The 25,529-nt window shown below is 45.1% G+C and overlaps 1 protein-coding gene across 1 annotated transcript in view; it reads right to left on the bottom strand.

Annotated features, from left to right (window-relative positions):
* TSPAN32 (tetraspanin 32) overlaps positions 1-25,529 on the bottom strand; it is a 64,573-nt gene that overhangs the window by 22,039 nt on the left and 17,005 nt on the right. Inside the window, exon 4 of the mRNA XM_054028743.1 lies at positions 20,575-20,649. Coding sequence (XP_053884718.1) covers positions 20,575-20,649 — 75 coding nt within the window. The remainder of the gene's footprint in view (positions 1-20,574; positions 20,650-25,529) is intronic.

Genomic DNA, 25,529 nt, shown 5'->3' with positions numbered 1-25,529 from the left:
ATGGAAGAAGGGGGGGAAAAAACGAGCGACAAAAACAACTTTTAAGTTGGAAAACTCTCTTTGTTCCCCTATATAATATTGTAATTCCCTGGCACACGTCCCCGCTTCACTCCCTCCCTAGCTTTGAGAGAAAGAATGGGATGGTTATTCTGAGTGCTTGTTATATTAATATCGCTAGCTACTCTAGATTTTGCAATGAAACAACAGAGGGAAAGGGAAAGTCCTAAAGTTCACCAGAATGCCCGCCCACCAAACCTCGAAAGCGTGTCTCGCTCAGGGCACGTCTTCTCTAACAACGTGAAAACCACCCCCACAAGGGGAGTCCTAACCAGCGCTGAAAGCTTCAAGTTTCAGCACTGTAAAATGGTAGTGTAGACAGTCAGGGCCAGCTCTAACTTTTTTGCCACCCCAGGCAAAAAAAAAAAAAAAAGCGCCGCCCCGCCGTAACATCATTTCCCCCCCCCGCAGCACTGCTGAAACCCCTGAGCGCCTCGCCGGGCCGCCCAAACCCCAATCCCCCTCCCTCCCCAGCACCTCGCTGGGCCGCCCAAATCAACGCCCCCCTCCCCGAGCGCTGCGCCGGGCCACCCAAACCCCCGCCCTGAGCGCTGCGCCGGGCCACCCAAACCCCCGCCCCTCCCTCCCCCAGCGCCGCCACCCCCCAGCGCCGCCAAAACACCCCCCACGCTGCCCGGCCGAAACAAACAAACAAAAACAAAAAACACCCCTCGAGCACCTCCCCACCAAACAAAACAAACCCCACCACGAGCGCCCCCCCCACCGCAACATGGGACGCCCCTTCTAAGGTGCCGCCACAAGCACGTGTTTGGTGGGCTGGTGCCTGGAGCCGGCCCTGTAGACAGTGCACCAGCACTCCCAGCGCTGGTGCACCATCTACACTGCCACTTTACAGCGCTGAAACTTACAGTGCTCAGGGGTGTGTTTTTTCACACCACTGAGCGAGAAAGTTTTAGCGCTGTAAAGTGGCAGTGTAGACAAGGCCTCACCCACAGAAGTTAGTCTAATAAAAGATATTACCTCACCCACCTTGTCTCACCAGATCTGATAACACATGGGGGTCCTAGAGTCAACAGGACAATTGTGCACTGGAAAAGAACATCAGATGCTGGCCACTATGCAGGCAGAGACCTTGGTAGGAACAGCTGGACTTCCCTTCTATGGTCAGCTTTTATGATGGTTTCAAGTTCCTTCCTTACCACCACCATTTTAACCTAAAACCAGTCAGGTAAATTTAGTGGTGTGGGTCAAAAATCTCATGCTGCTGGCTCTCCCCTAAAGCCTTACATCCAACTTTGGAACTGTGTAAGTGGCTAGAAAAGTGTAATGAGCAAACATGGTGGGATGTGGGGTCTTCACAGTCACTGGAACCCAGCACAGACATAGCAAGTCGCCTCTGAACTTCCAGGCTTTCGAGTGAAGATACAGGGTAGTGAGTTTTGAAAAAGCTGGAAATTATTAAGCCGACTTCCCAAAAACACAGTATCAGCATTGAATAGCCAGCGTCAACGGAAGTGTCATAATATGTATGTACACAAATACAGCCCCCGCCTTCCACAGAAACACACTCAATATCGACAGACAGCACTTATACGCTACTTAGTTTAGGCCTCCATTTTCAGATGTGGCTAGTGATTTTGGATGCCTCCGTTTTTGGGAGTCTAACCTGAGATACTGTAGAAAAGCCTGATTTTCAGAAAGTGCTGAACACCTGGCCTCTGTAAATCAGGCCCCGTTAAGATGTCTCATGCTGGGCAACCAATAATTTTGGGGCAACCAAAATCACTAATGACATTTGAAAAGGATTAGGCTTTAATTTTTACAGGCATTTCTATGGTGCTCAGCACCATGGTACAATTTCTGACCAGCTCACGCACATTAACAAATTAAGCCTCAACGCTCTAGTGTGACAGGAAAAATATTGTCACAGTACTCAAAAATATCTACACACATACTTCCCTCCAGGCTCACCCCCACATACGGATCTACTTACAGATGCATACATGCAGAATACAGACCCAGTAAGGTAGGCATAGATCAGCACTGTCTAATAGAAGTCAAAAATAGGTTATAACAGACTTAATGTGGTTCTACTATATACATGGTTTTCATGCTCTAATTCAAAGTGCTCACTGAGAATGAGTTACACAGTCTAGCAGAGCAGTGCTTGTATAAGCCAAAACAGCAACCATTATGCACTCAACGACGAGGAGTCCTTGTAGCACCTTAGGGATTAACAAAAACTTATTTGGGCATAAGCTTCCGTGGGCTAAAACCCACTTCTTCAGATGCATGGAGTGGAAAATACAGTAGGAAGATATATGTATACAGTACATGAAAAGCTGGGAGTTGTGTTACCAAGTGGGGGGGTCAGTTCTAATGAGACAATTCAATTAAAGTGGAAGTGGGCTATTATCAACAGGAGGGGGGAAAAAAATCACTTTTGCAGTAGTAATCAGGATGGCCTTCCTACTCGCACCTTCTTGTCAACTGTTTGAAATGGGCCACCCTGATTACCACTACAAAAGTGATTTTTCCTCCTGTTGAGAATAGCTCACTTCAACTTTAATTGAATTGTCTCGTTAGAACTGAACCCCCACTTGGTAAGGCAACTCCCAGCTTTTCATGTACTGTGTATATATATCTGCCTACTGTATTTTCCACTCCATGCATCTGATGAAGAGGGTTTTAGCCAATGAAAGCTTATGCCCAAATAAATGTTAATCTCTAAGGTGCCACAAGTTCTCCTTGTTGTTTTTGCTCATACAGACTAACACGGCTACCACTCTGGAACCTGTCATTATGCACTCAGTAATAGCTCATACTCAGCTGTATCAGAACCTGTCACTGAAAGTCAAAATATTAGGCAGGACAGCAGGGCTGTCTCTTGCTTTTTCTGAACAGTGCCATGCAATTTTCAGCTTCCATCTGGACAGCCACCAGAAACAAGCAGAGGAGATTTTTAAATGTAATGTCTTGTTATTGATTTAGGTCATGGTAAAACACCTCGAGGCCCCAATCAGGGCCTCCATTGTGCTAATGTTATACATACAGCCCCTTCCCCCCCACTCAAAGGAGAATTATCTGAAGAAAAGCTAGAGACTGAAATACCCAAACAAAATATTATTGACTCGACCAAAAAGCGAAGGGACCAAAAAAATTTCTCGTCTAAATTCTAGGATAACGCCCATTCTGCAAGCGAGTAATGAAGTGTCTGATGCGGCCCCAATAAGGTTCTGGAAAGTCCAATTGAACAATATTATGCACATGCTGGCCCAAATGCATTGCATTATAATGTTCTACAGCCAAAATGCTTCTGAAATAAATGTAGTCAAACTTTACTAATTCTGGGTCACTGAGAATGAAAATGATGCTTAAAATTGTTGATTGGCTCTAGTTTTCAAGATATGCTATTGGGTCAGTATATACGACCCTTGACTTGGGAATGGCGGAGGATAAGTGAGTTATAAAGGGAAGGGATCTCAATTTAAACCAGAAATGACTAAAATACATCTTTGACTGGATCTATGAATAAATCTACGACTGGGTTTGGACAGTACTTGCTTTTTAGGCAAAACAATGAATGATGCAATCTGAAGCTGGTATTGCATCATACATGATATGAATTGCATCATGTTATTCCTAAAAGTCATGGATGATGCAATCATAACAAAGCTTACATCACTCTGCTTAACAAATTGCCCTATATCAGCTCTAGAAATCATACAGTGTCGTGCTCTCTTATTTGTCAGTGTTTGATTTTGCAAAGGGACACATTTCTGTTTAGCCAAAGTGAGCAGAGATGCCTCATACTTGTGTGAACAGTGCAGATAACTTCTGCTCTGTTTGTGGTGAAGTGACTTTTGCATCACAAAAGCGCAGTATAACCACTATGGTTAAGAAAGCCTATCACCTTTATTTTGGCTGCAAAATTGGAGATCAGGACAAGAGGTGGGCCCACACATATGCTGCAACAAATCTTCGCCAGTGGTTAAACAGGAAAAGGAAATCTATGCCTTTTGCAGTGCCAATGATTTAGAGAGAGCCAACAGATCATACCAGCAATTGTTACTTCTGCATGGTGCCTCCAGTTGGGAAAGGTGTGTCAAAGAAGAAAAAGTGGACTGTGCATTATCCAAACATTCCATCTGCTATGCGCCCAGTACCCCACGGAGAAGGACTGCCGGTTCCTGATGCACCAGAATCATTCTCACTTGAGTCAGACGAGGAAGAGGAAGAGGATGAATCTTCTGGTCCTGAACCATCAATGTCACAGGACCCACATTTTCTCCCATCCTCCTCTTCTAAACCACACCTCATAACACAAGGTGAACTGAATGACCTTGTCAGGGATTTGGAACTACCCAAGAGTAAGGCAGAGCTGTTGGGCTCCAGACTACAGCAGTGGAATCTCCTGGCAGGTGATGTTAGGGTTTCCATGTTCCGTGACCGTCAAAAGGATCTTGTCCCATTCTTCTTCATGGAAGGTGATCTTGTAGCCTGCAACAACATCGATGGTGTGATGGCAGCCCTCAACATCGTTCACAATCCAGATGAGTGGAGACTGTTCATTGATTCATCGAAGACGAGTCTTAAAGCTGTTTTACTGCATAATGGCAATGTTTTGCCATCAATTCCAGTTGGTCACGCAGTCCATATGAAGGAAACCTATGACCACATGAAACAACTTTTGAGGTGCATAAACTATGACCAACATCAGTGGCAGCTTTGTGGCGATTTGAAGGTTGTTGCTCTCGTGCTTGGTCTGCAGACTGGATACACAAAGTACTGTTGTTTTCTCTACGAATGGGATAGTCGTGCAAGAGATTCCCACTACATCAAGAAAGATTGGCCACTCTGACAGTCATTGGCGCCTGGGAGGAAAAGTGTTCAGCATCCACCACTTGTTGAATCTAGGAAGATTTTGTTACCACCCATACACATCAATCTGGGTCTGATGAAGAACTTTGTCAAGGCCATTGACAAAACACAAGCAGCTTTCAAGTACCTCTGTGGAAAATTTCCGAGGTTAATTGAAGCTAAGATAAAGGAAGGTGTCTTTGTTGGTCCTCAGATTCGTGAACTTCTTCGAGATGATGCATTTGACCATGCACTGCGTGGCAAGGAAAAGACAGCATGGAAAGCCTTCCAGTTAGTGGCAATAAATTTTCTCGGAAACAACAAGGCAGACAACTACAGGTTGTTGTGGAAAACCTCCAAGGCATACAAAAGCCTTGGTTGCAAAATGTCACTAAAGATACATTTTTTGCACTCTCATCTAGATTTTTTTCCACCGAACTGCGGAGCAGTGAGCGACGAGCATGGCGAGTGATTTCACCAGGACATTGCAACAATGGAGAAACGCTATCAGGGCAAATGGAGCCCATCAATGCTTGCAGACTACTGCTGGACAGTGACAAGAGATGCTCCATTTAATGAATACAAGAGACAAGCCAAGAAGCGCCGAGTAGACACTGAATAGGACTAAACTATGTACATAATAGTTTTTTGCCTTTTGTTTCATAATCAATTTTATTTATATAACCCTTTTGCTGATTTTTAGAATGTTACATAAACAGGACAGGTGAAATATTATCATGTAAAGCAACCATAAACACATGAAAAGACCTAGGTTTACAATTTATGATTAAAACTCTACTATCTATGCAATATACATAGACATAAAATGTAAAAACAAATACCTTAGAAACAGTAGCCAATCAATTGTTTTAATTGTCATATTTGAATTCAGCACATCAAAATACATAATAAATAGCACATTTTATCTCTGAAGCAGACGACTTCTCAAAAATTGTAGACCAGTGTTATAAGACAATTTCCCTAGGTTCCGGAATCGATCTTTCCTAAGAGCCAGTACATACTGCATCAGATAGCTAGTAAATGTATACCAAGCAAAGGATTTATGAATGACACTGGGGCAGCAAACAAGGGGTTAACTCCAGTTTCACTTTTCCTTTCCCTTACAACAGGTATGCAGGGGGAACAGCTGTAAGAGGAGCTGCTAGAGAAGGAGAATGGGGAGAGTGCCTAGGAGAATTATTTGCAACAGATGCTCTGTGAACCCTGGGTTGGGAAGGCTTTGTTTAGTTTGTTTTATGCCGATGCTCATCTTCACTTGCTTTTTGATCTATGGTCATAAAAATCTGCTCTTGCTGCAAAAATCCTTCCTCACTACAGCAGTTTTATTTTTACTGACTCATCCTACCAAATGACAGGGCCAAAACTTCCCCAGCTCATGTGAAGGGTTTCTAAGTTACTGCCAACAGCGGTAAGAAGTGACACTTACATTTCTTTTCACCTGTGTACTAACTGCTTATTTCTGAACCAGAGGTTCCAAGACAAACCCAGGATTTTGGTGATTAATGAGGACCTGTAACTAGACCACTCCTGTTTATAAACACCATCCTTGTCAGTCAGGCTCTCTCCCACTTCTATAAAGGGGAAGCTTTACAAACAGGGTTCAATTGGTAAACAAAGGGTTAATGTTAGGTGATAGCACCCACTTAAACAGAGCAGTTACTGGGAATGCACCTGGTATGACAGTAACTGGTTTTCTGAAAAGCAGATTCAATCCCTTATTTTCTGGAACCAGGCTTTCCTAATGTAGCTGAACGCTATCAAATAACTTCACTCTTACGGTGGGAGCCAAAGCTGTCCAATTAAAGGAACACGCACACAAAAATCATCATTACTAATTTTCCTGATACTAGATTCCTTTACTGTATTGTATGGTCAGTGATATGCATGAAGCAGCTTCTCCCCTCTTCTATAATTAAATGCTCAGCAAAATTCAAGGAGATACATTTGCTGCTTGTGGGCATTTAGCCAGTTGGATCACGGAAAAGTAAGGATAATACACTAGCCTTCCCCCTGCATGATAGGTCACAAGTGGGAATGTACTTGGATTGTCTGAGGTCTGAATCACTTCAGAGAGGGCTCAGAACTAGACTTTGGCCTTGGCTACACTTGCGAGTTACAGCGCTGTAAAGGCTCCCCCAGTGCTGTAACTCACTCCCCGTCCACACTGGCAAGGCACTTACAGCACTGTGGCTCCATGGCTGCAGCGCTGCATATACTCCACCTCCCCGAGAGGAATACCGTGTATTGCGCCACTGCTGCAGCGTGGCGGCGCAAGTGTGGCCACCCAATGCGCTGTGACTGGCCTCCAGAAGTATTCGGCAGTATCCCACAATGCCTGTTCTAGCCACTCTGGTCATCAGTTCAAACTCTACTGCCCTGGCCTCAGGTAACCAACTATGTGACCCTCCCTTAAAATTCCCCAGGAATTTTAAAAATCCCCTTCCTGTTTCCTCAGCCAGGCATGACGTGGAGTGCTATCAGCAAATCTTTCCAGTTGACCATGCCTTCACGCACCAAGAGAGCCCCAGCATGGAGCAATGGCGAGTTGCTGGACCTCATCAGTGTTTGGGGGGAGGAAGCTGTCCAGTCCCAGCTGGTGCTCCAGCAATAGGAATTACGATACCTTCGGGAAGGTATTAAAGGACATGACCGGGACGCCCTGCAGTGCAGGAGCTGTGGAGTGCCTACCGCAAAGCCCGCGACGCAAACGGCCACTTGGGTGCTCCCCCCGTGCTGCCAATTCTACAAAGAGCTGGATGCGATACTTGGGTTAACCCCACCTCCACTCCGAGCACCACCATGGACACTTCAGAGCCAGGGTGGGAGGAGGAGGAAAACGGGAGTGAGGGTGGTAGGGCGGATGGAGACACCCCGGAATCCCTGGAGGCATGCAGCCAGGAGCTCTTCTCGAGCCAGGAGGAAGGTAGCCAGTCGCAACGGACAGTACTTGGTGGAGAACAAACAGAAGAGCAGGTTCCTGGTAAGTGCTTTTTTTTTTCCCAGGGAAGGAATTTTTTCGGTGTGGGCTCTTTGGGAGAGGAGGGTTAGGCATGCATACCTAGATGCGGAATAGTGCATTGATGTGGTTTATCACATCGCGGTAATCGGCTTTGGTAATCTCTTAGAATGTCTCATCCAGAACGTGTGCAATGCGCTTGCGCAGGTTTATCGGGAGAGTCACCATGGTCCTTGTCCCAGCCAGGCTAACGTGTCCGCGCCACTGTACTGCGAGGGGCGGGGGGACCATTGCTGCACACAGGCAAGCTGCATATGGACCAGGGCAGAAGCCAAATTGCAGTAGAAGACCCTCCCTTGCTTCCCAGGTCACCCTCAGCAGCGAGATATCGTCCAGGATTAACTCCTGTGGAAAATGTGGGGACAGTGTTCAGTGTAGGTGCCCCCTGCAGCTGTTGGCTCTCCCCAAGGCACAAAAACCCAGAGGACAGTGCAGCCCTGAAACAATCAGTCCCCCTTACTCACCATTTTGAGGCTCCCGTGGGTTGTGTGTGCTCTGTTTGGGACGGGAAAATTATGCTATTGTGTAGACCCTGTGTGTGCCCACCTTAAGTGCGGGGGAAATCATTACTCTGTCTGGTATAAACAATGCTGCCTCTGTTAAATGTTGCATTTTGCCTATACAGCTGCAACAACCTTGAGACCTCAGCCGTCCCTCTTATCGCCTGCTCAGAGACTGCAAAGACTCAGGAAGAGACTGCGAAAAACCAAAGAAGACATGCTGCAAGAAGTGATGCGGCAATCTATTAAAGAGAATGAAAAAGCACAGAACTGGAGGGAGAGAGAAAGCAGGATCCGCCAGGAAAACGCAGCGCACCGGCGGCAAAGCACGGAGCACTGGCAGCAAAGCACGGATCGGCTCATAAGCATCCTGGAGTGCCAAGCAGATGCTATCCAGGAGCTTGTAGCCATGCAGAAAGAGAAGCAGTACCACAAATGCAAACGCCACCCCCCCACAGTCCTTGTCCCAAAACTCTTTCCGTTGTGCCCCACTGTCCCCTCCAACCCACTTTCTCCAACTCCCGTGTTCTTCACGTCACCCGCTGCCTCCAACACCAGCATCTTCACCACCCACCACTGAAAACCACGACCCTTACCCTCTGCACTCAACCCCCATCACCATGCAGTATAGCTGTCCTGAAGTGCAGCACTCACTGCACAGCACCCCAGACAGGACATACGCAAATCTGTGATTGTACTGTTCCCCACTCCACCCCCTTGCCCTTTCTGATTCCCAAGCAGTTGTGTTTCTTTTCAATAAATGGATTTTTTGGCTTTGAAAACATTCTTTATTATTGCATAAAGTAAAAGATTCCTTAGCCCAGGAAATAAACAGGCACTGCGAGTCTGCTTAGCAAACACAGATTCCTAAAGATTGGAACTACTGCACTTCACTCCCATGCAGGGCACCAGATATCACTGCTGGTTTTCAGCCTCAAAATTGCTCCCTCAAGGCATCCCTAATCCTTGCAGCCCCGCACTGGGCCCCTGTAATAACCCTGCTCTCTGGCTGTGCAAATTCAGCCTCCAGGTGTTCAACCTCGGAGGTCTATGCCTGAGTGAAGCTTTCACCCTTCCCTTCACAAATATTATGGAGGGTACAGCACGCGGATATAACCGCGGGGATGCTGTGTTCGGCTAAGTCCAGCTTCCCATACAGAGAGCGCCAGCAGCCCTTTAAATGGCCAAAAGCACACTCCACAGTCATTCAGCACCGGCACAGCCTGTAGTTGACCCGTTCCTTGCTGCTGTCAAGGCTCCCTGTGTAGGGTTTCATGAGCCACACATTAACGGGTAAGTGGGATCTCCAAGGATCACAATGGGCATTTCAACTTCCCCTACTGTGATCTTCCACTCTGGGAAAAAAGTCCTGGCCTGCACCTTTCCTGGCCAGCCTGTGTTAATATCAATGAAATGCCCACGGTGATTCACAAGGTCCTGGAGAACCATAGAGAAATACCCCTTCCAATTAACCTACTCGGATGCTAGGTGGGGTGGTGCCAGAATAGTAATGTGCGTCCCATCTATTGCCCCTCCACAGTTAGGGAAACCCATTTGTGCAAAGCCATCCACTATGTTCTGCACGTTACCCAGAGTCACGATTCTTCTGAGTAGGATGCGATTAATGGCCTTGCAAACTTGCATCAACACGATTCCAACGGTCGACTTTCCCACTCAAAACTGGTTTGAGACCAACCGGTAGCTGTCTGGAGTTGTCAGCTTCCAGATTGCAATAGTCACCCGCTTCTCCACTGGCACGGCAGCTCTCAATCTCGTGTGCTTGCGCCGCAGGGTGGGGGTGAGCTCCTCACACAGTCCCATGAAAGTGGCTTTTCTCATCCAAGAGTTCTGCAGACACTGCTCATCATCCCAGACTTCCATGACGATGTGATCCCACCACTCAGTGCTTGTTTCCCGAGCCCAAAAACGGTGATCCACGGTGCTGAGCATGTCCGTGAATGCCAGAAGCAATTTCGTGTTGTACACGTTACGCGGCTTGATAGCCTCGTCGGACTCCTCACTCTCACTTTGGATCTTAAGGAATAGTTCGACAGCCAAACGTGACGTGCTGGCGAGACTCATCAGCATACGCCTCAATTCGGACTCCATTTCCTGCAGACAGATCGCGCTGCACAGAAACCGTTGAAAGATGGCGCCAAAGTTGGACGGCTACAAAGGGATTTCTGGGATGCGAAGCGATGCATCACGGGGCATTGGAACAGGACCCAGAATCCCCTGCACCCATGCCCCGTTCCCACAACCCACGGCGCCAGAATGGGAAGAGGTGTTCTATGGGATAGCTGCCCATAATGTACCGCTCCCAATGGGGCTGCAATTGCCGCAAATGTGGCCACGACAGTGCGCTGGGCAGCTGTCAGTGTGGACAGACTGCAGCGCTTTCCCTACTCAGCTGTACGAAGACAGGTTTAACTCTCAGCGCTGTACAGCTGCAAGTGTAGCCAAGGCCTTTCAGAGGGGCTGCAGGCCAGGACTGAGGTGTACTAGAACTAGACTAGCAGGTGATACTGCAGGTTGAGATTGAGGTGAACAGGTAGAGTTGCACGTTGAATAGCTGGGGATGAGGTGCAAGTTTATATTGTGTTTGGAAAGGCGTAGGGTCTGAGGACAGATTGAGTGCTGATAGCTCAGCACTAGACCTAGTTGAAAATGAAAAATGAAAAAGAAAAATCAAAAAGGTTTTCACTTCAAAGATTTCTTTGAGTTGATTTGCCCTGGGGAATTTCGGCACCTCGCCCACTGTTTGCCTTGCAACAATGCAGCTCCTGCTGCGGTGTCAGCGGTAGAAACAAGAGTAGACAGGATAGAGAGGCCTTTTTTACAAGGCGTCATAACTATAAAGGGAAGGGTAACAGCTCTCCTGTGGACAGTATTATAAAATCCCTCCTGGCCAGAGACTCCACAATCCTTTTACCTGTAAAGGGTTAAGAAGCTCAGGTAACCTGGCTGACACCTGACCCAAAGGACCAATAAGGGGACAAGATACTTTCAAATCTTGGGGGAGGAAGGCTTTTGTTTGTGCTCTTTGTTTGGGAAGTCGTTCGCTCTTGGGACTGAGAGGGACCAGACATCAATCCAGGTTCTCCCCATCTTTCTAAACAAGTCTCTCATATTTCAAACTTGTAAGTAAACAGCCAGGCAAGGCGTGTTAGTTTTACTTTGTTTTCTCAACTTGTAAATGTACCTTTTACTAGAGTGTTTATCTCTGTTTGCTGTACTTTGAACCTGAGGCTAGAGGGGGGTCCTCTGAGCTCTTTAAGTTTGATTACCCTGTAAAGTTATTTTCCATACTGCTTTTACAGAGATGATTTTTACCTTTTTCCTTTAATTAAAAGCCTTCTTTTTAAGAACCTGATTCATTTTTCCTTGTTTTTAGATCCAAGGGGTTTGGATCTTGATCCATCAGGAGTGGGTGGGAGGAAGGAGGGGGGATGGTTAATTTCTCCTTGTTTTAAGATCCAAGGGGTTTGGATCTGTATTCACCAGGGAATTGGTGAAGAGTTTCTCAAGGCTTCCCAGGGAAGGGAACTAGCTTTGGGAATGGTGGCAGCAGACCAGATCTAAGCTGGTAGTTAAGCTTAGAAGTTTTCATGCAGGCCCCCACATTTGTACCCTAAAGTTCAGAGTGGGGAAGCAGCCTTGACACAAGGGCTAGACAACTTGTTGGTGAAAACACCCGTGTCCCACTACTTTAGTGTTTCCACTGAAGGTGCCAACAATGGAGCTGCCAAAGTTGAGATCTACCTGTTTCTCCATGATTACCAAGCCTTTTTACTGTCCTCTGACTGATCCTTGCAAGCATGCTGTTATACCTAGAAGCCTTCAAGTGCTGTTTCCACGGAGATGGACAGACTTAAAGCCTTCCAGGGCTCATTAGTACTGAAGCATGTGAGCAAGCAGTAGCTGCACAGCAAAATAGTAGAGAAAAGGTTGCACCCATATAAGGAAAACCCCAGCTCTACAACAGCAATTGCCTATTTCTTTACAGCAATTAGTGGGGATGGGCGGTAAAGTCCACTAATGACTTGTGAGGCTGTGGAGTGGAACCTCTGGGAGTTAATTCTCTATGCAAATCAGAATCCCTGGCTACACAACATCATTGGCTAATGACAGAGCAGTCCTCTGCCAGGTGGAAGACCCCAAAAGTCACAAGTATGAAAAGCTGCAGCTCCAGCACACGGCATTATAGTCTAGATGATATTATGGAGGATACTACCACTCATCCACTCTCGTTAACCAAAGCCCAGTCATGTCCCTCCAAAGTAGTATCGAGTGTATGGCATCACTGCTCACTAAAAGCCTTATGTCCACCCAGAGATTTCAGAGCACTCTGAAGTTGTTTGGAAAAAACAGGTCTGTATTGTACTAGCATGTATGAGTTAATCTAGATAATGGGTCTACATACTGTACTTTAATTCGTAGAGATCTCAGAAAGATAAGTGTTTTCTATGAGGTTCGGATTGGGAGTTCATCCCCATTCCTGGCCCTCCTTCCCTCGCCTGGTATAGCATAGACAGAAAAAAGCCACATACCATCTACAGTAGCATGGCTGACATATACATCTTTATCTCTCCTACAGATCTCTTCCTAGTTGGATCAACTTTTGCTATTTTCCTATTTCAGTCATAATTAGGACTTCCTAGTCTAGAACCCTGCAGAGCTGGGATTTATTAGGCTCCCATTTTCCAACAATCTTCAGCACTCAGGATTGCCAATGGTTTAATTACTACTGATTATGCAATCATGGAACAGGAAATCTATAATAAGTGTGCAAGCAACAGGGTAAAGATCTTAGTATTTGAGGGTCCATGACGAGGATTTTTATGGCAATTGGTTACTTCGGTTTTTTTCTTTCACACTCATATGCTACTTTTTTTCTTGTTAGAAGTATCCTAATGTAAACAGGTTAGAGACCTCAGCCAGGAAAGGCTCTAAGGCAACCCAAATGTAGGAAAGAAATTTAAAATGCTGAGGGATTTGTCCCTTTAGTATAAGTCACTATAACCTCAGATTAATGATTCTACATTACCCTTGTAAATTATTTAACTCTAAAAGCAGAGGGAACATCAAATCTGTGTGGAATATATGTAACTTTGGGACAAAATATGGGACATTTTAGAGGTATGGGTAACCTTTTTGTAGAAAAAATAGAAAACCAAGCAGATATGGAAGAGGTAGGTTCATCAAACTGAGGTACTATGGTGTCCAGGTCATACAATACTACCTGATCACATATGAATCATTCCCATTTTCTGAAGATGGATCTTTAAGATGCTCAGGGAGAAAAAGCACCCTATTTTTATAGTCTTTGAAAGATGCTTCTGTTTAGAACTGCTTTAAAATTTTCTGTTTAAACTATGTTTTGATGGAAATGGGGTTTTCTATTAAATGAAAATGTTCATGGAAAGCGTCTGCTTTCTGCAGAAAATTTAATTTTTTGTCAAAAATTAACATGCCTAGAAACTGAAAAGTTTTGGTCCCAAACCCAAAATATTTAGATTTGACTATGGAGTCACCATGTCTCATGTGAACTGTAATTCAGTTCTCTATGCACAGGGCACCCCTCTTGAAGTACATCTCTCTATGATGCATGGCCTCCCCTCACCCAGAGGAGAAACCAATGTGCCTCACAGCAAATATAGCCTGACCATGCTCATGAAGGAATATAAGAGGGTGAGGTACCTCAACTACAGCTTCCAGGAGACACTGCTGTAGCTTTTCAAATTGAACTATTTTTGCTTTCTGTCAAAATATTTTGTTTTTTTGCTGAAATGTTGAAGTTTTTTGTGGATGATCCCCACTTTCCAGCCAGCTCTACTTTTATCCACTAAAGTAGTCTGCAATCCATTTGTTGATGTTGACTGGTAGCACCAATTCATCTAATATCCCAAGCACATACAAACCGGGCAAGGATAAAATGTCAGTGCCCAACCTTGAGGAAAGTGCTTTAAGTATAGATCTAAATAGTTGTGCAACTTTTTACAAATGGACATAGTATAAAAGTTTGGCTTTTTTTTGGTCTGCACTTCCAAAATCTGCTCTGTTTGACGAGACCAGCCTACAGTAGGCCCTTAGGAAACAACTAGTACCTATTTATTTATTTATTTATTTATTTATTGAGAATATCTGAAAGAGAAAGAGCCTGAAGTGTCTGAACACAGCTCTTTTCTCCATTTTTCTCAGACTGATCATTAACAGGCTACTGCAGGAAGTTCAGCCCATTTAGGAGACTTTCTACAAAGTGAATTGAGTTACCATATTTTTTAATACGTCCTCTTATGGAGTGTATGTTATGTTAAGACAAAGTCTCTACTTATCTGTAAGTATATCAGTGAGGGTAACTGTAGGGAGAGAGCAAATGCTATTTGACCTTGTATTCATTACAAATGCATTCAAAGGACTCTCTTCTACCATGTATCATGTCCTTTATCCTGAATATTCCTTTTACCAACTCCATATTTTTAACAGCTGCTTAATCTTTACCTTTAAGGCACAGGTTATCCCATAGTGCTATATAAAGTGAGCTAGCAAGATTGGATTTTGGAAGTGTTGAAATTTACTGTAGATGACTCCACATTGTTGAGAAAATTGGATTCTCCTTTAATGGTGTAGGAAGCTGTGTATGATGGGAAAGGCAAGTAGCACAGTAAATGGTGCTGCCAGTTACTTTTCAATATTAAACCAAAACCAGTGCAGTCGAACCATTTGATAATGAATCTTGTGTGAAAGGCCATGTTGTAAAAATAAAGAGATGGTAAATCCAAGTTTCAGCTCGCCAAGCTTTTTAAAGGATGTCGTGTGATAAGCAGAATTGTTTCCTTTTCTCACAGATAAAGCAGAGAACTTCACTAGTAGCAGACTCAATAAATCATCATAGGACACATGTTCATTTTGACAAATTCAGTTCTGCCCGTTGAGGAAAGAGAAGAAGCTGCCACCTCACAATGTGGTTATAACAGACTGAAGGAGGAGGGGACACTCACTACATCAGACAAGGAATTGGGGGAGCGTGCTGACCCAAGCTAGGAAGAGGAGGGGGTAGATCCTCACTGCTTTTAGCAAAGGAGAAAGAGCTGTGCTTTCTTTCTGCTCTCTTACTTGCCAATTAGATAAACTTACTTGTCAACAACTATGCCCAGCTGTCTCACTGATGGAGAAGATATTAGATTGATAAGAAGGTACTGATCCTTTCTTTCACACCACTGAAAAAAGACAACTTAGAGCTGGTCAAACTATGAGGGGATGAGGGGAGAATTTCAGAAATTTTGAAGTCGTTTTCAGTCTGAATGTTTTCCACATTTGAGATTTTCCCCCCTCCATTTCAGCCCCTCCTCCCCCGCTCACTTTTATTCCTTCTCACTGAAAATGGGTCAGAGTAAAAATGAAAATCGGGGGGGGGGGAGAAGAGAGACGGTGGACTAAAATTCTTCATTTTCCAATTTCATTAGAAATACTGAAGATTCCTAAAAACATTTATTGGTCTATTTTGAAAAAAAAAAAAAATAGGCCATTTCATCCCATGAAAAAAATTTTGGTTCAAAATCCTCACTGAGCAGACATCAGAGCAGAAGCCCAGCAATTCCTATTGAAAGGGTGGCTTGGGGCAAAAAAAGATAACAAGTGTGTTAGAGCAGTCTGGCCTGGCATGCCCCCTTCGCCACATTGCAGCATGACATGCACACCTACCTCAATTTCCCCTTGCAAAATCCCTAGTAAATCCACTTCAGGCTGTCTTGCCTGAATAATACCCCTCCCTGGGGTCAGTGTATCACCAAAATACAGTTCATTAAATTCCTGACAGAAGTTCCAAACAGTCTATTTCACACATCCAGTGTATATAGTCCTTAAACCCCTTCTCAGAGTGCATCCCCACCACTCTCTCTGCTGGGAGTTCTTCCATACCACACTCCACTATCTTCCACCACACCTAGGCGCCTCATCTGTCCTCTTCTTCTGTTGCTCTGCCAGGGCAGCCACTTCAGCCCATTCAGCCTGAGTGCAATTCCGCTCTTCCCAGCGGGAACCCCTTCCACCTCTCTGCTAGAAGATCATCTTTACCAGGGGAGAATCCCTCACTCCCTCTGGCCTTCTCACTGTTCCTCTGAGCCCAGCTCTCTGGTGTGGAGATATCAGTGGGTGAGCCCCTCTGCTGCTCCCCTGCTTTCAGCCCTCTCCGGCCCTTGGCTCCAGCTCTCCACCTTAGAGACAGCAGGCATCTCCCTCTGCTGCTCTTTTTGCCATCAGCCCTCTCATATCCTCCAGCCCCTGGCTTTCTGGCTTGGGGAAATCAGCCAACAAACCCTTTGGCTTCCTTCTGGGACTTTCCACAGACCTCTGGTTCCTGGCAGCTCTCATTTGTCCCTGATGCCCAGTCAGACAGCTCGGATTCCGCAGGTCTCTTTCTCTCACACTGAGTCTTGCCCCTCAGATTCTCTCTAGTCCTGTATAGCCCCCCTGCACCCCCCCCCCATGTGCTACCCAGACCTCTTAAATGATCAAATGGGAGCTCCTGTTCTAGCACAGGGGAAATGGACTTACTTAATTTATTTCATGTCATCCCATGACATGAAAATATGCAGAAAAAATCCCACCCGCCCCAACCTCACAATACTCCTTGTCAAAACAATTTGGTTTTTTTTGACAAATATCTATATTAATTTAATATACTATTTTTCTTGTAAATCTAAGTTTCCCCGTTCAGTTATGTCTGAAATAAAAAATGTCATTAAGTAGCCTATTTATGTAGTGGAATTTCTTAAGGCCAACTATATGCAACTCTGAACTATTTTTTGTCTGATAACACTTTTTTTTTTTTAATCTCTTATTACAAGCACATTTTGCAAAGGAATCCAAGCTGGGATGTTGGTCTCCTTTCTGCGTTGATTAATGCTAAACATTTTCTTATGAAAAAGTCACTGTGTTAAAAGCTTTAGCTAGAGCTATGGAAAATACACAAATACAAAAATCCTTTTCATAACCTTCTCAGTGCACTCAGTACTGATGGGCAATACATTCACTATTGCAGGCAATGGCCTCTCAAATACAGGCTGACAAATGGGTGGTGATTATGCGATATTAATAGATCATCTTTTAATGACCCAACCAGGTGGCCCTTACAGAGATTTGAACTGCTGTAGACTTGGGATGCTCAGAACACATTTCCCAGGCCAGTTGTAATCTCCATTAACCTAGTGTGGGTCTTTGTTTCCCTCTTGTCTAATCCTGCCAAGAAGGGTAGTTTTTCAGTCCTATTTTGAGGTTTGAAGAGAACCACCATGCAGTCATATGACAGGATTTAAAGAAATTGTTCTGTGTGTCACATCAGAAGGGTAACAATTTCTTCCAATACCATACAAGTTCTCTAAAAGATTGCTCACAGGATTACTCTAATCATTCATCTCTCGCATGGAACTAACTTAAAGGCTTTAATGATTACTCTGTGTACCCAGGTTCTGGGAAATTATTAATTGGAGTCTTATTCCATTTGACTTCTTCAGAGCTCATATTCCAGGTAGCAATTACTTTACTGAAGCTTCTGCATTTCATGGTAAAGAGGCTGTTGGTTGGCTTTAATCACTAAGGAAATAAAGGCTGGTTCCAAATAGTTAGGGTTACTGACATTTTAAAACCGCAGTAATTAAGCTATCTGGATTGTTTGGCAAGCTAGGCTCAAGCAAACAATATCTACTTGAATATGGCCAAATGTAAATTCATGCATCTGGGAACAAAGCATATAGGCTGTACATACAGGATGGGGGGCTTTGAAAAGGACTTGGGATTCACGATGGATAATTAACTGACAGTGAGCTCCCAGTGCAACATTAGGACCAAAAGGGCTAATGAAATCCTTAGATGTATGAACAAGGGAACATCAAGTAAGAGGAGGGGGTTACATTACCCCTGTAACTGGCACTGAAGTGGCCACTGCTGGAATAATGTGTTCAGTTCCACAATTCAAGAAGTATGTTGATAAATTAGAGAAAGTTCAGAGAAGAGTCATGAGAACCACTAAAGGATTAAGAAAGCATACACTCGAGTAGCTCAATCTGTTTAGCTTAACAAAGAGAAGGTTAAGGAGTGATTTGGTCACAGTCTGTAGATATCTACTTGGGGAATTAAATTTGATAGAGGACTTCTCAGTCTAGCAGACTAAGGTATAAGATGATTCAATGGCTGCAAATTGAAGTTAGACAAATAAGGAATGGAAATGAGGTGTAAATTTTTAACAGTGAGGGACCATAGGAACAATTTACCAAGGGTAATGGTGAATCCTCTATCGCTAGACATTTTAAAATCAAGATTTAGAAAAAAAAAATCAAAAAGATATACTACAGTGAAATCCTATGGTGCAGTTTAGAGGAGGTCAGGCTAGATGAATATCACAAGAGACCCTCGTGGCTTTATAATCTATCAAAATGTGTTCCGTTGCTTTAAGAGTGAATTGCGCTCTCTCATTACAGGAAAAAGTCTCATGGTCATTCATCTTGTGTTGTTCTCCTGGCAAACTAGTTTTAAAATCACCCACCATGATTATTGCCCTAAAGGGAAGAACTAGTAGGATCAACCAGATCATATTAAACATTACGTTTTGTGGATTATCACCCACATTCAACTCATTGACCAGGTGTTACTGCAATCTAGGGCACTTCAGGATCACAAGGACTAAGCAGATGAAGGGCAAGATATTGACCTTGAACAACTAAGTGAAGTTTATATAGATTTACAGAATGCCTATTTGAATAGCTAAGTATTGTAGCCCAGTGGGCTAGTTTGCCTTTATAATATTCAAGGCTTTGCATTATATTCAGCAGTATGCCTGTGTCCTGTAAGATATTAGCTACAGCAAGTTAGCATAAGGCTTGACACCTATGAACTTTGAACAGATAAACGTTGCATAGATAAACGGCCCAATGGAAAACCCAAGTATATGGGGAGCTGAAATAGAGTTTAAGGGGAAGTTCTAACCACAGGTACATAATTCAGCCACAGAAGTGTCCCAGCAATGAACTGATGTACAAAACAGGTACATGAGATACATCTAAGGCTAGCCTGCTTGCTTGCCATATATATATATTCTTATAAGTTTTACGGGTTTGATTATTTGTTTTATTATAATAGATTTATATTAGAGTATATTTTGGCAGTAACACAAGGGACCTGCAGGCAATATCCTGTATGTTGAGCTAAGGCAAAGTTAGCACACATATGTTTGGGACCTTTCACCTAGTTAGATGGTGAGGGGTTAAAGCATAAGATCCGTGTATGGTTGTGACCTTTAACAAAGAGGATGTGTTAAAGCAGGTTGGCATAGGGGCTTTCCTAAGTTCATACTCTTTTAAGCTTAACAGGTACACCACAACCCAGTGGAGGACAGAAATAACAAATGTGATACCTAATCACAAAAGGCCATGGTAATGAACTGATGCATATGATAATAAGTTGAGATCATTGATATACTAACCTACAGGAAAAAGACACTCCCACATTAGTAAAGTGAGGAAATACAAATAAGGAAAAGGGGGAAAATCCCTTACTGAATATGCATCAAACATAGTGGCGTCAGTGTAACATATTATAAAAGTGGCATCCCAGCCTACGGGGTGGTAGGAGAGAGAGATGTAGTCCTTGGGAGGTGCCAGAATGATGGCCTCTGGTGATAATGGGGAAGGTGATGGTGAGGAGGAAGACGATGGCAATCATTTCAGGTTGTTCTACAAGGGATGGTGGGAGTATATGGATGTGCAGATGTACATTCTGTAGGATCTCTATCTTATTAAGCTGGGGTGTTTGTGATTGTGCTAAATGTATTAATAAACTATATTTGTAAATCGAAAAGAGTTTTTATAGTGTGTGAGTGTTGCAACTGTGCACATTGGGGTTCCCAACTATATAATAATTTGAATAATACTGGGCCTGATCTTGGAACAAGTACCTGTCTACCCAGAGAGTGATAACTGGAGATTCTTAGGTATTCAATAATACATAATCTAAAGATCAGGCAACAGTACTGAACAAAATTTAAAACTTCATGTCATCTTCAACATTCAAATGTAACAGGTGTTTCTTTTTTGGTAGCAGTCACTGCTATAGGATCACCATCTGATGACTGGTTCTTGGTATTTCTTAGTAAGAAACACTTACCTCACTGTTGTTGGTGTATCTCCAGAATGCAGTCTGTATCAGTGCACAGAAAACAATGGCAAAACAGAAGAATCCCTGAAGACAGAGAGAAAGCACTGTTACTTGCAGCATTTCCTCTTCAGGGGCTGAAAACATTTATGTGAAAACACAGTAGGAGAATAGTTAATTATATTGGCTTTGGCAGGTTTAATGCAAGTCACAGTTAAAAGTTAACTTCTTTTAAACAACCTTCAAAATCTCAATCACTTAAAGGAAGCCAGGTTCACAATAGTTTTAAAATTCCCTGGCAGGGACCATAACTAACTACACAGTGGCCTTTTAAGGATGTTCAGCAGAAGAGCATGTTGTATACAATAGAGTTGCTAACCTATTGCTTCAGATTCTACAAAGAAAAATGTGAAATTAAGAAATTAGATTTAAAATGTGGTTCTATTCTGAAGTGAGACTATGTGAAAAACTGCACCTTCCTACTCAAGAGATCCAAACTCCCTGTGTGTTCAGAGCCTGTCCGCTCAGTAGAGAGAGAAAAATATTACCATTTTTTTGGCTCAATAACACAGCAGAGCCAACAGCTATGAGAGAGTGAGCTGGATTCTACTCTGGCTTGTGCTTCAGAGTTGTTAACTAAGTTCCAACTGCAAAGCCAAGCTGATTCTTACTGACTCCAGTGGGGGTTGTGCAGGTGTAGGACTGCACAGATGTAATCAAGGTCAGAAACTGACCCTGAATAGTATGGCTAGTGATAATGATGAAGAAGCCAGAAAGAATGCAGGCTGACTTTCCTATTCTTGGTGAAGTTTCCAGGACTGGCTGTTAGAAAAGCCATCTCTTTAGTTGCAGAAAACAAAACAAACATTTTATCTGGAGATTGAGTGAAAGGTGGGATGCCTGTCATGAGGATGAGACCAGTAGATCCTGCTTACCTAAATGAAACATGACAGTAAAATGTTTAAAGGCCCATGGATCCTGAAGTTGAATCCAGAATTTTATTGAAAACTAACATTTTGTGAAAAATTGTCAACATTTTAAATATTTCTACTCTTTTTTAGAAATTTTTCTATGGCTTCATTAAATGGATGCTTTAACTGAAATGTTATAAAAGTATGGCAATTGTATGGCGGGCCATGAATGCTCACAAATTTGGGGGTTGGGGTGTGGCAGGGGATGAGGGCTCCAGCTGGGGGTGCAGGCTCTGGGGTGGGGCCCAGAAATGAGGAGTTCAGGATACGGGAGGGTACTCTGGGCTGGGACCGAGGGGTTCAGAGGGCAGGAAGAGGGTCAGGGCTGGGGTAGGGGCATGGGAGGAGGTCAGGGGTGCAGGCTCCGGGTGGCGCTTACCTCAAGCAGCTCCCAGAAGCAGCGGCATGTCCCCCCTCTGGCTCCTACGCGGAGGCACAGCCAGGTGGCTCTGCAACCCGCCCGGTCCGGAGGTACCGCCCCTGCAGCTCCCATTGGCCAGGGTTTCTGGCCAATAGGAGCTGCGGGGGCAGTGCTTGGGACGGGGGCAGCATGCAGAGCTCCCTGGCTGCCCCTACGCATAGGAGCTGGAAGGGGGACATGCTGCTGCTTCCGGGAACCGCGTGGAGTGGGACAAGCCCCTGACTCCGCTCCCCGGCTGGAGCGCCACAGCAGGGCAAGCCCCGGACCCCGCTCCCTGGCGGGCACTCGAGGACCAAATTAAAATGTCTGTAGGGCCGGATGTGGCCCTCAGGCCATAGTTTGCTCACCCCTGCTTTAAACCATGATTTGAGGACATCAGTAACTCAGCCAGAGGTTATGGGTCTATTACAAGAGTGGGTGGGTGAGATTTTTGTGGCCTGCAATGTGCAGGAGGTCATACTAGAGATGATCATGATGGTCCCTTCTGACCTTAGAGTTTATGAGTCCGAGAAAAAGGTTGAAAATGCATACTATTACTGACAATATTTCAGGCTCTCCAGGGCAACTATCTGACCCCATGGATTGTGAGGTCACAGTGTCCAATAAGCAACTGAACTATTATAACACACCACACTTCCAAAGCCTAAAACTAGAAGGCAAGTAGACAGAAATGCTGCCAGGTGTCAATACAAAGAACTATGCAATGTGATAGCTTAGGCCTCGTCTACACTACGAGTTTAGGTCGAATTTAGCAGTGTTAAATCGAATTAAGCCTGGACACGTTCACATGACGAAGCCCTTTCTTTCGACTTAAGGGTCCCTTTAAACCGGTTTCTTTACTCCACCTCCGACGAGGGGATTAGCGATAAAAATCAGCCTTAGCGGGTCGGAACTGGGGTAGTGTGGATGGAATTCGACGTTATTGGCCTCCGGGAGCTATCCCACAGTGCTTCATTGTAACTGCTCTGGACAGCACTCTCAACTCAGATGCACTGACCAGGTAGACAGGAAAAGCCTCGCGAACGTTTGAATTTCATTTCCTGTTTGCCCAGCGTGGAGAGCACAGGTGACCACGCAGGGCTCATTAGCACGCAGGGCTCATTAGTAACTGTGATGGAGTCCCAGGATCGCAAAAGAGTTCCAGCATGGACCAAACGGGAGGTACAGGATCTGCTCGCCATATGGGGAGAAGAATCAGTGCTAGCTGAACTCCGTAGCAGTAAAAGAAATGGCAAAATATTAGAAAAGGTCTCCAAGTCCATGAAGGACAGAGGCCATAACAGGGACGCACAGCAGTGCCGCGTGAAAATTAAGGAGCTAAGGCAAGCCTACCACAAAGCCAGAGAGGCAAACGGAAGGTCCGGGGCACAGCCGCAAACATGCCGCTTCTACGCGGAGCTGCATGCCATGCTAGAGGGTGCAGCCACCACTACCCCAACTGTGTGCTTTGACTCCTTCACTGGAGAAACACACAGGGAAGAGGGTTCGAGGTACAAGGAAGAGGAGGATGAAGATAATGTGGATAGCTCACAGCAGCAAGGAAGCGGAGAAACCGGTTTCCCCAACAGCCAGGATATGTTTATCACCCTGGACCTGGAGCCAGTAACCCCCGAATTCACCCAAGGCGTGCTCCCAGACCCTGAGGGCACACCGGGGACCTCTGGTGAGTGTACCTTTGTAAATATTACACATGGTTTAAAAGCAAGCGTGTTTAATGATTAATTTGCCCTGGCAATCGCGGCCAGTACAGCTACTGGAAAAGTCTGTTAACGTGTATGGGGATGGAGCGGAAATCCTCCAGGGACATCTCCAGAAAGCTCTCCTTCATGTACTCCCAAAGCCTTTGCAAAAGGTTTCTGGGGAGGGCTGCCTTATCCCGTCCACCATGGTAGGACACTTTACCACGCCAGGCCAGTAGCACATAGTCTGGAATCATTGCATAACAAAGCATGGCAGCATATGGTCCCGGTGTTTGCTGGCATGCAGACAACATCCATTCCTTATCGCTCTTCGTTATCCTCAGGAGAGTGATATCATTCACAGTCACCTGGTTGAAATGGGGCGATTTTATTAAGGGGACATTCAGAGGTGCCCGTTCCTGCTCTGCTGAACAGAAATGTTCCCCACTGTTTGCCACGCGGTGGGGGGGAGGGATGAAGTGATCATCCCAGAGAATCGGGTGTTGGGGGTGGGGAGGGGGGTTAGTTGAGTTTGTGCTGCATGTTAGCCCGGGAACCGCAGCCCCTCCTTTTACATTGCAAACCCATTTTAAATGGCCAACCCAACGGGTGCTTGGTATGGGAAATGAGGGTGCTACAGTTTGAAACCATTCCCACATGTTAAGAAGGTTAAAAAAAGCCAAAAGACTGTGGCTTACCATGGCTACCTGCAAGCTGAAATCTGTTGCCTGGCACTACGTGAGTGATCTCTCACACCAAACCGGCAGGCCCTCAATATAAGAGGAAAAATGCGACCTTGTAACGAAAACACATGTGCTGTGTAATATGAACAGCAAAATTTAACGTGAAAGAGTGTACCCATTGTTCTCTAAAATGTGTCTTTTTTAACCACCTCTCCCTTCTCCTCCACCAGCTGCAACTGTTTCTCCTTCACAAAGGAGAGTGAAGATTAGAAGGAGAAAACGGCGGACTCGGGATGATATGTTCACGGAGCTCCAGATGTCCTCCCATGCTGAAAGAGCACAGCAGAATGCGTGGAGGCAGTCAATGTCAGACTACAGAAAAGCACAGTATGAACGAGAGGAGAGGTGGCGGGCTGAATCGCGGGATGAACAGAGCAAGTGGCGGGCTGAAGATGATAGGGGGCATCAGCTTTCAGACAGAAGGCAAGAGTTGATGCTCCGGCTGCTGGAGCATCAAACTGATATGCTCCAGCATATGGTTGAGCTGCAGGAAAGGCAGCAGGAGCAGAGACCGCCGTTACAGCCCCTGTGTAACCAACAGCCCTCCTCCCCAAGTTCCATAGCCTCCTCACCCAGATGCCCAAGAACACGGTGGGGGGGCCTCCGGCCACCCAGTCACTCCACCCCAGATGATTGCCCGAGCATCAGAAGGCTGGCCTTCAATAAGCAGAGTTAAAGTTTTAAACTACAGTGTGTCCTTTTCCTTCCCTCCTCCCCCACTCATCCCAGGCTACCTTGGCAATTATCCCCCTAGTTGTGTGATGAATTAATAAAGAATGCATGAATGTGAAGTAACAATGACTGTATTGCCTCTGCAAGCGGTGCTCGAAGGGGGAGGGGAGGGTGGGGTTTTCGGTTTACAGGGAAAGTAGAGTGAACCAGGTGGGGGGGTGGGGCGGTGGGTTCATCAAGGAGAAACAAACAGAAGTCTCACACCGTAGCCTGGCCAGTCACAAAACTCGTTTTCAAAGCTTCTCTGATGCGCACCGCACCCTGCTGTGCTCTAACCGCCCTGGTGTCTGGCTGCGCGTAATCAGCGGCCAGGCGATGTGCCTCAACCTCCCATCCCACCATAAATGTCTCCCCCTTACTCTCACAGATATTGTGGAGCGCACAGCAAGCAGCAATAACAATGGGGATATTCTTTTCGCTG

Source organism: Malaclemys terrapin, chromosome 4, assembly GCF_027887155.1.
Source record: "Malaclemys terrapin pileata isolate rMalTer1 chromosome 4, rMalTer1.hap1, whole genome shotgun sequence".
Classification (NCBI taxonomy): domain Eukaryota; kingdom Metazoa; phylum Chordata; order Testudines; family Emydidae; genus Malaclemys; species Malaclemys terrapin.
The sequence above is the reverse complement of the archived record's forward strand: the minus strand, read 5'-3'. Positions and strand labels throughout refer to the sequence as shown.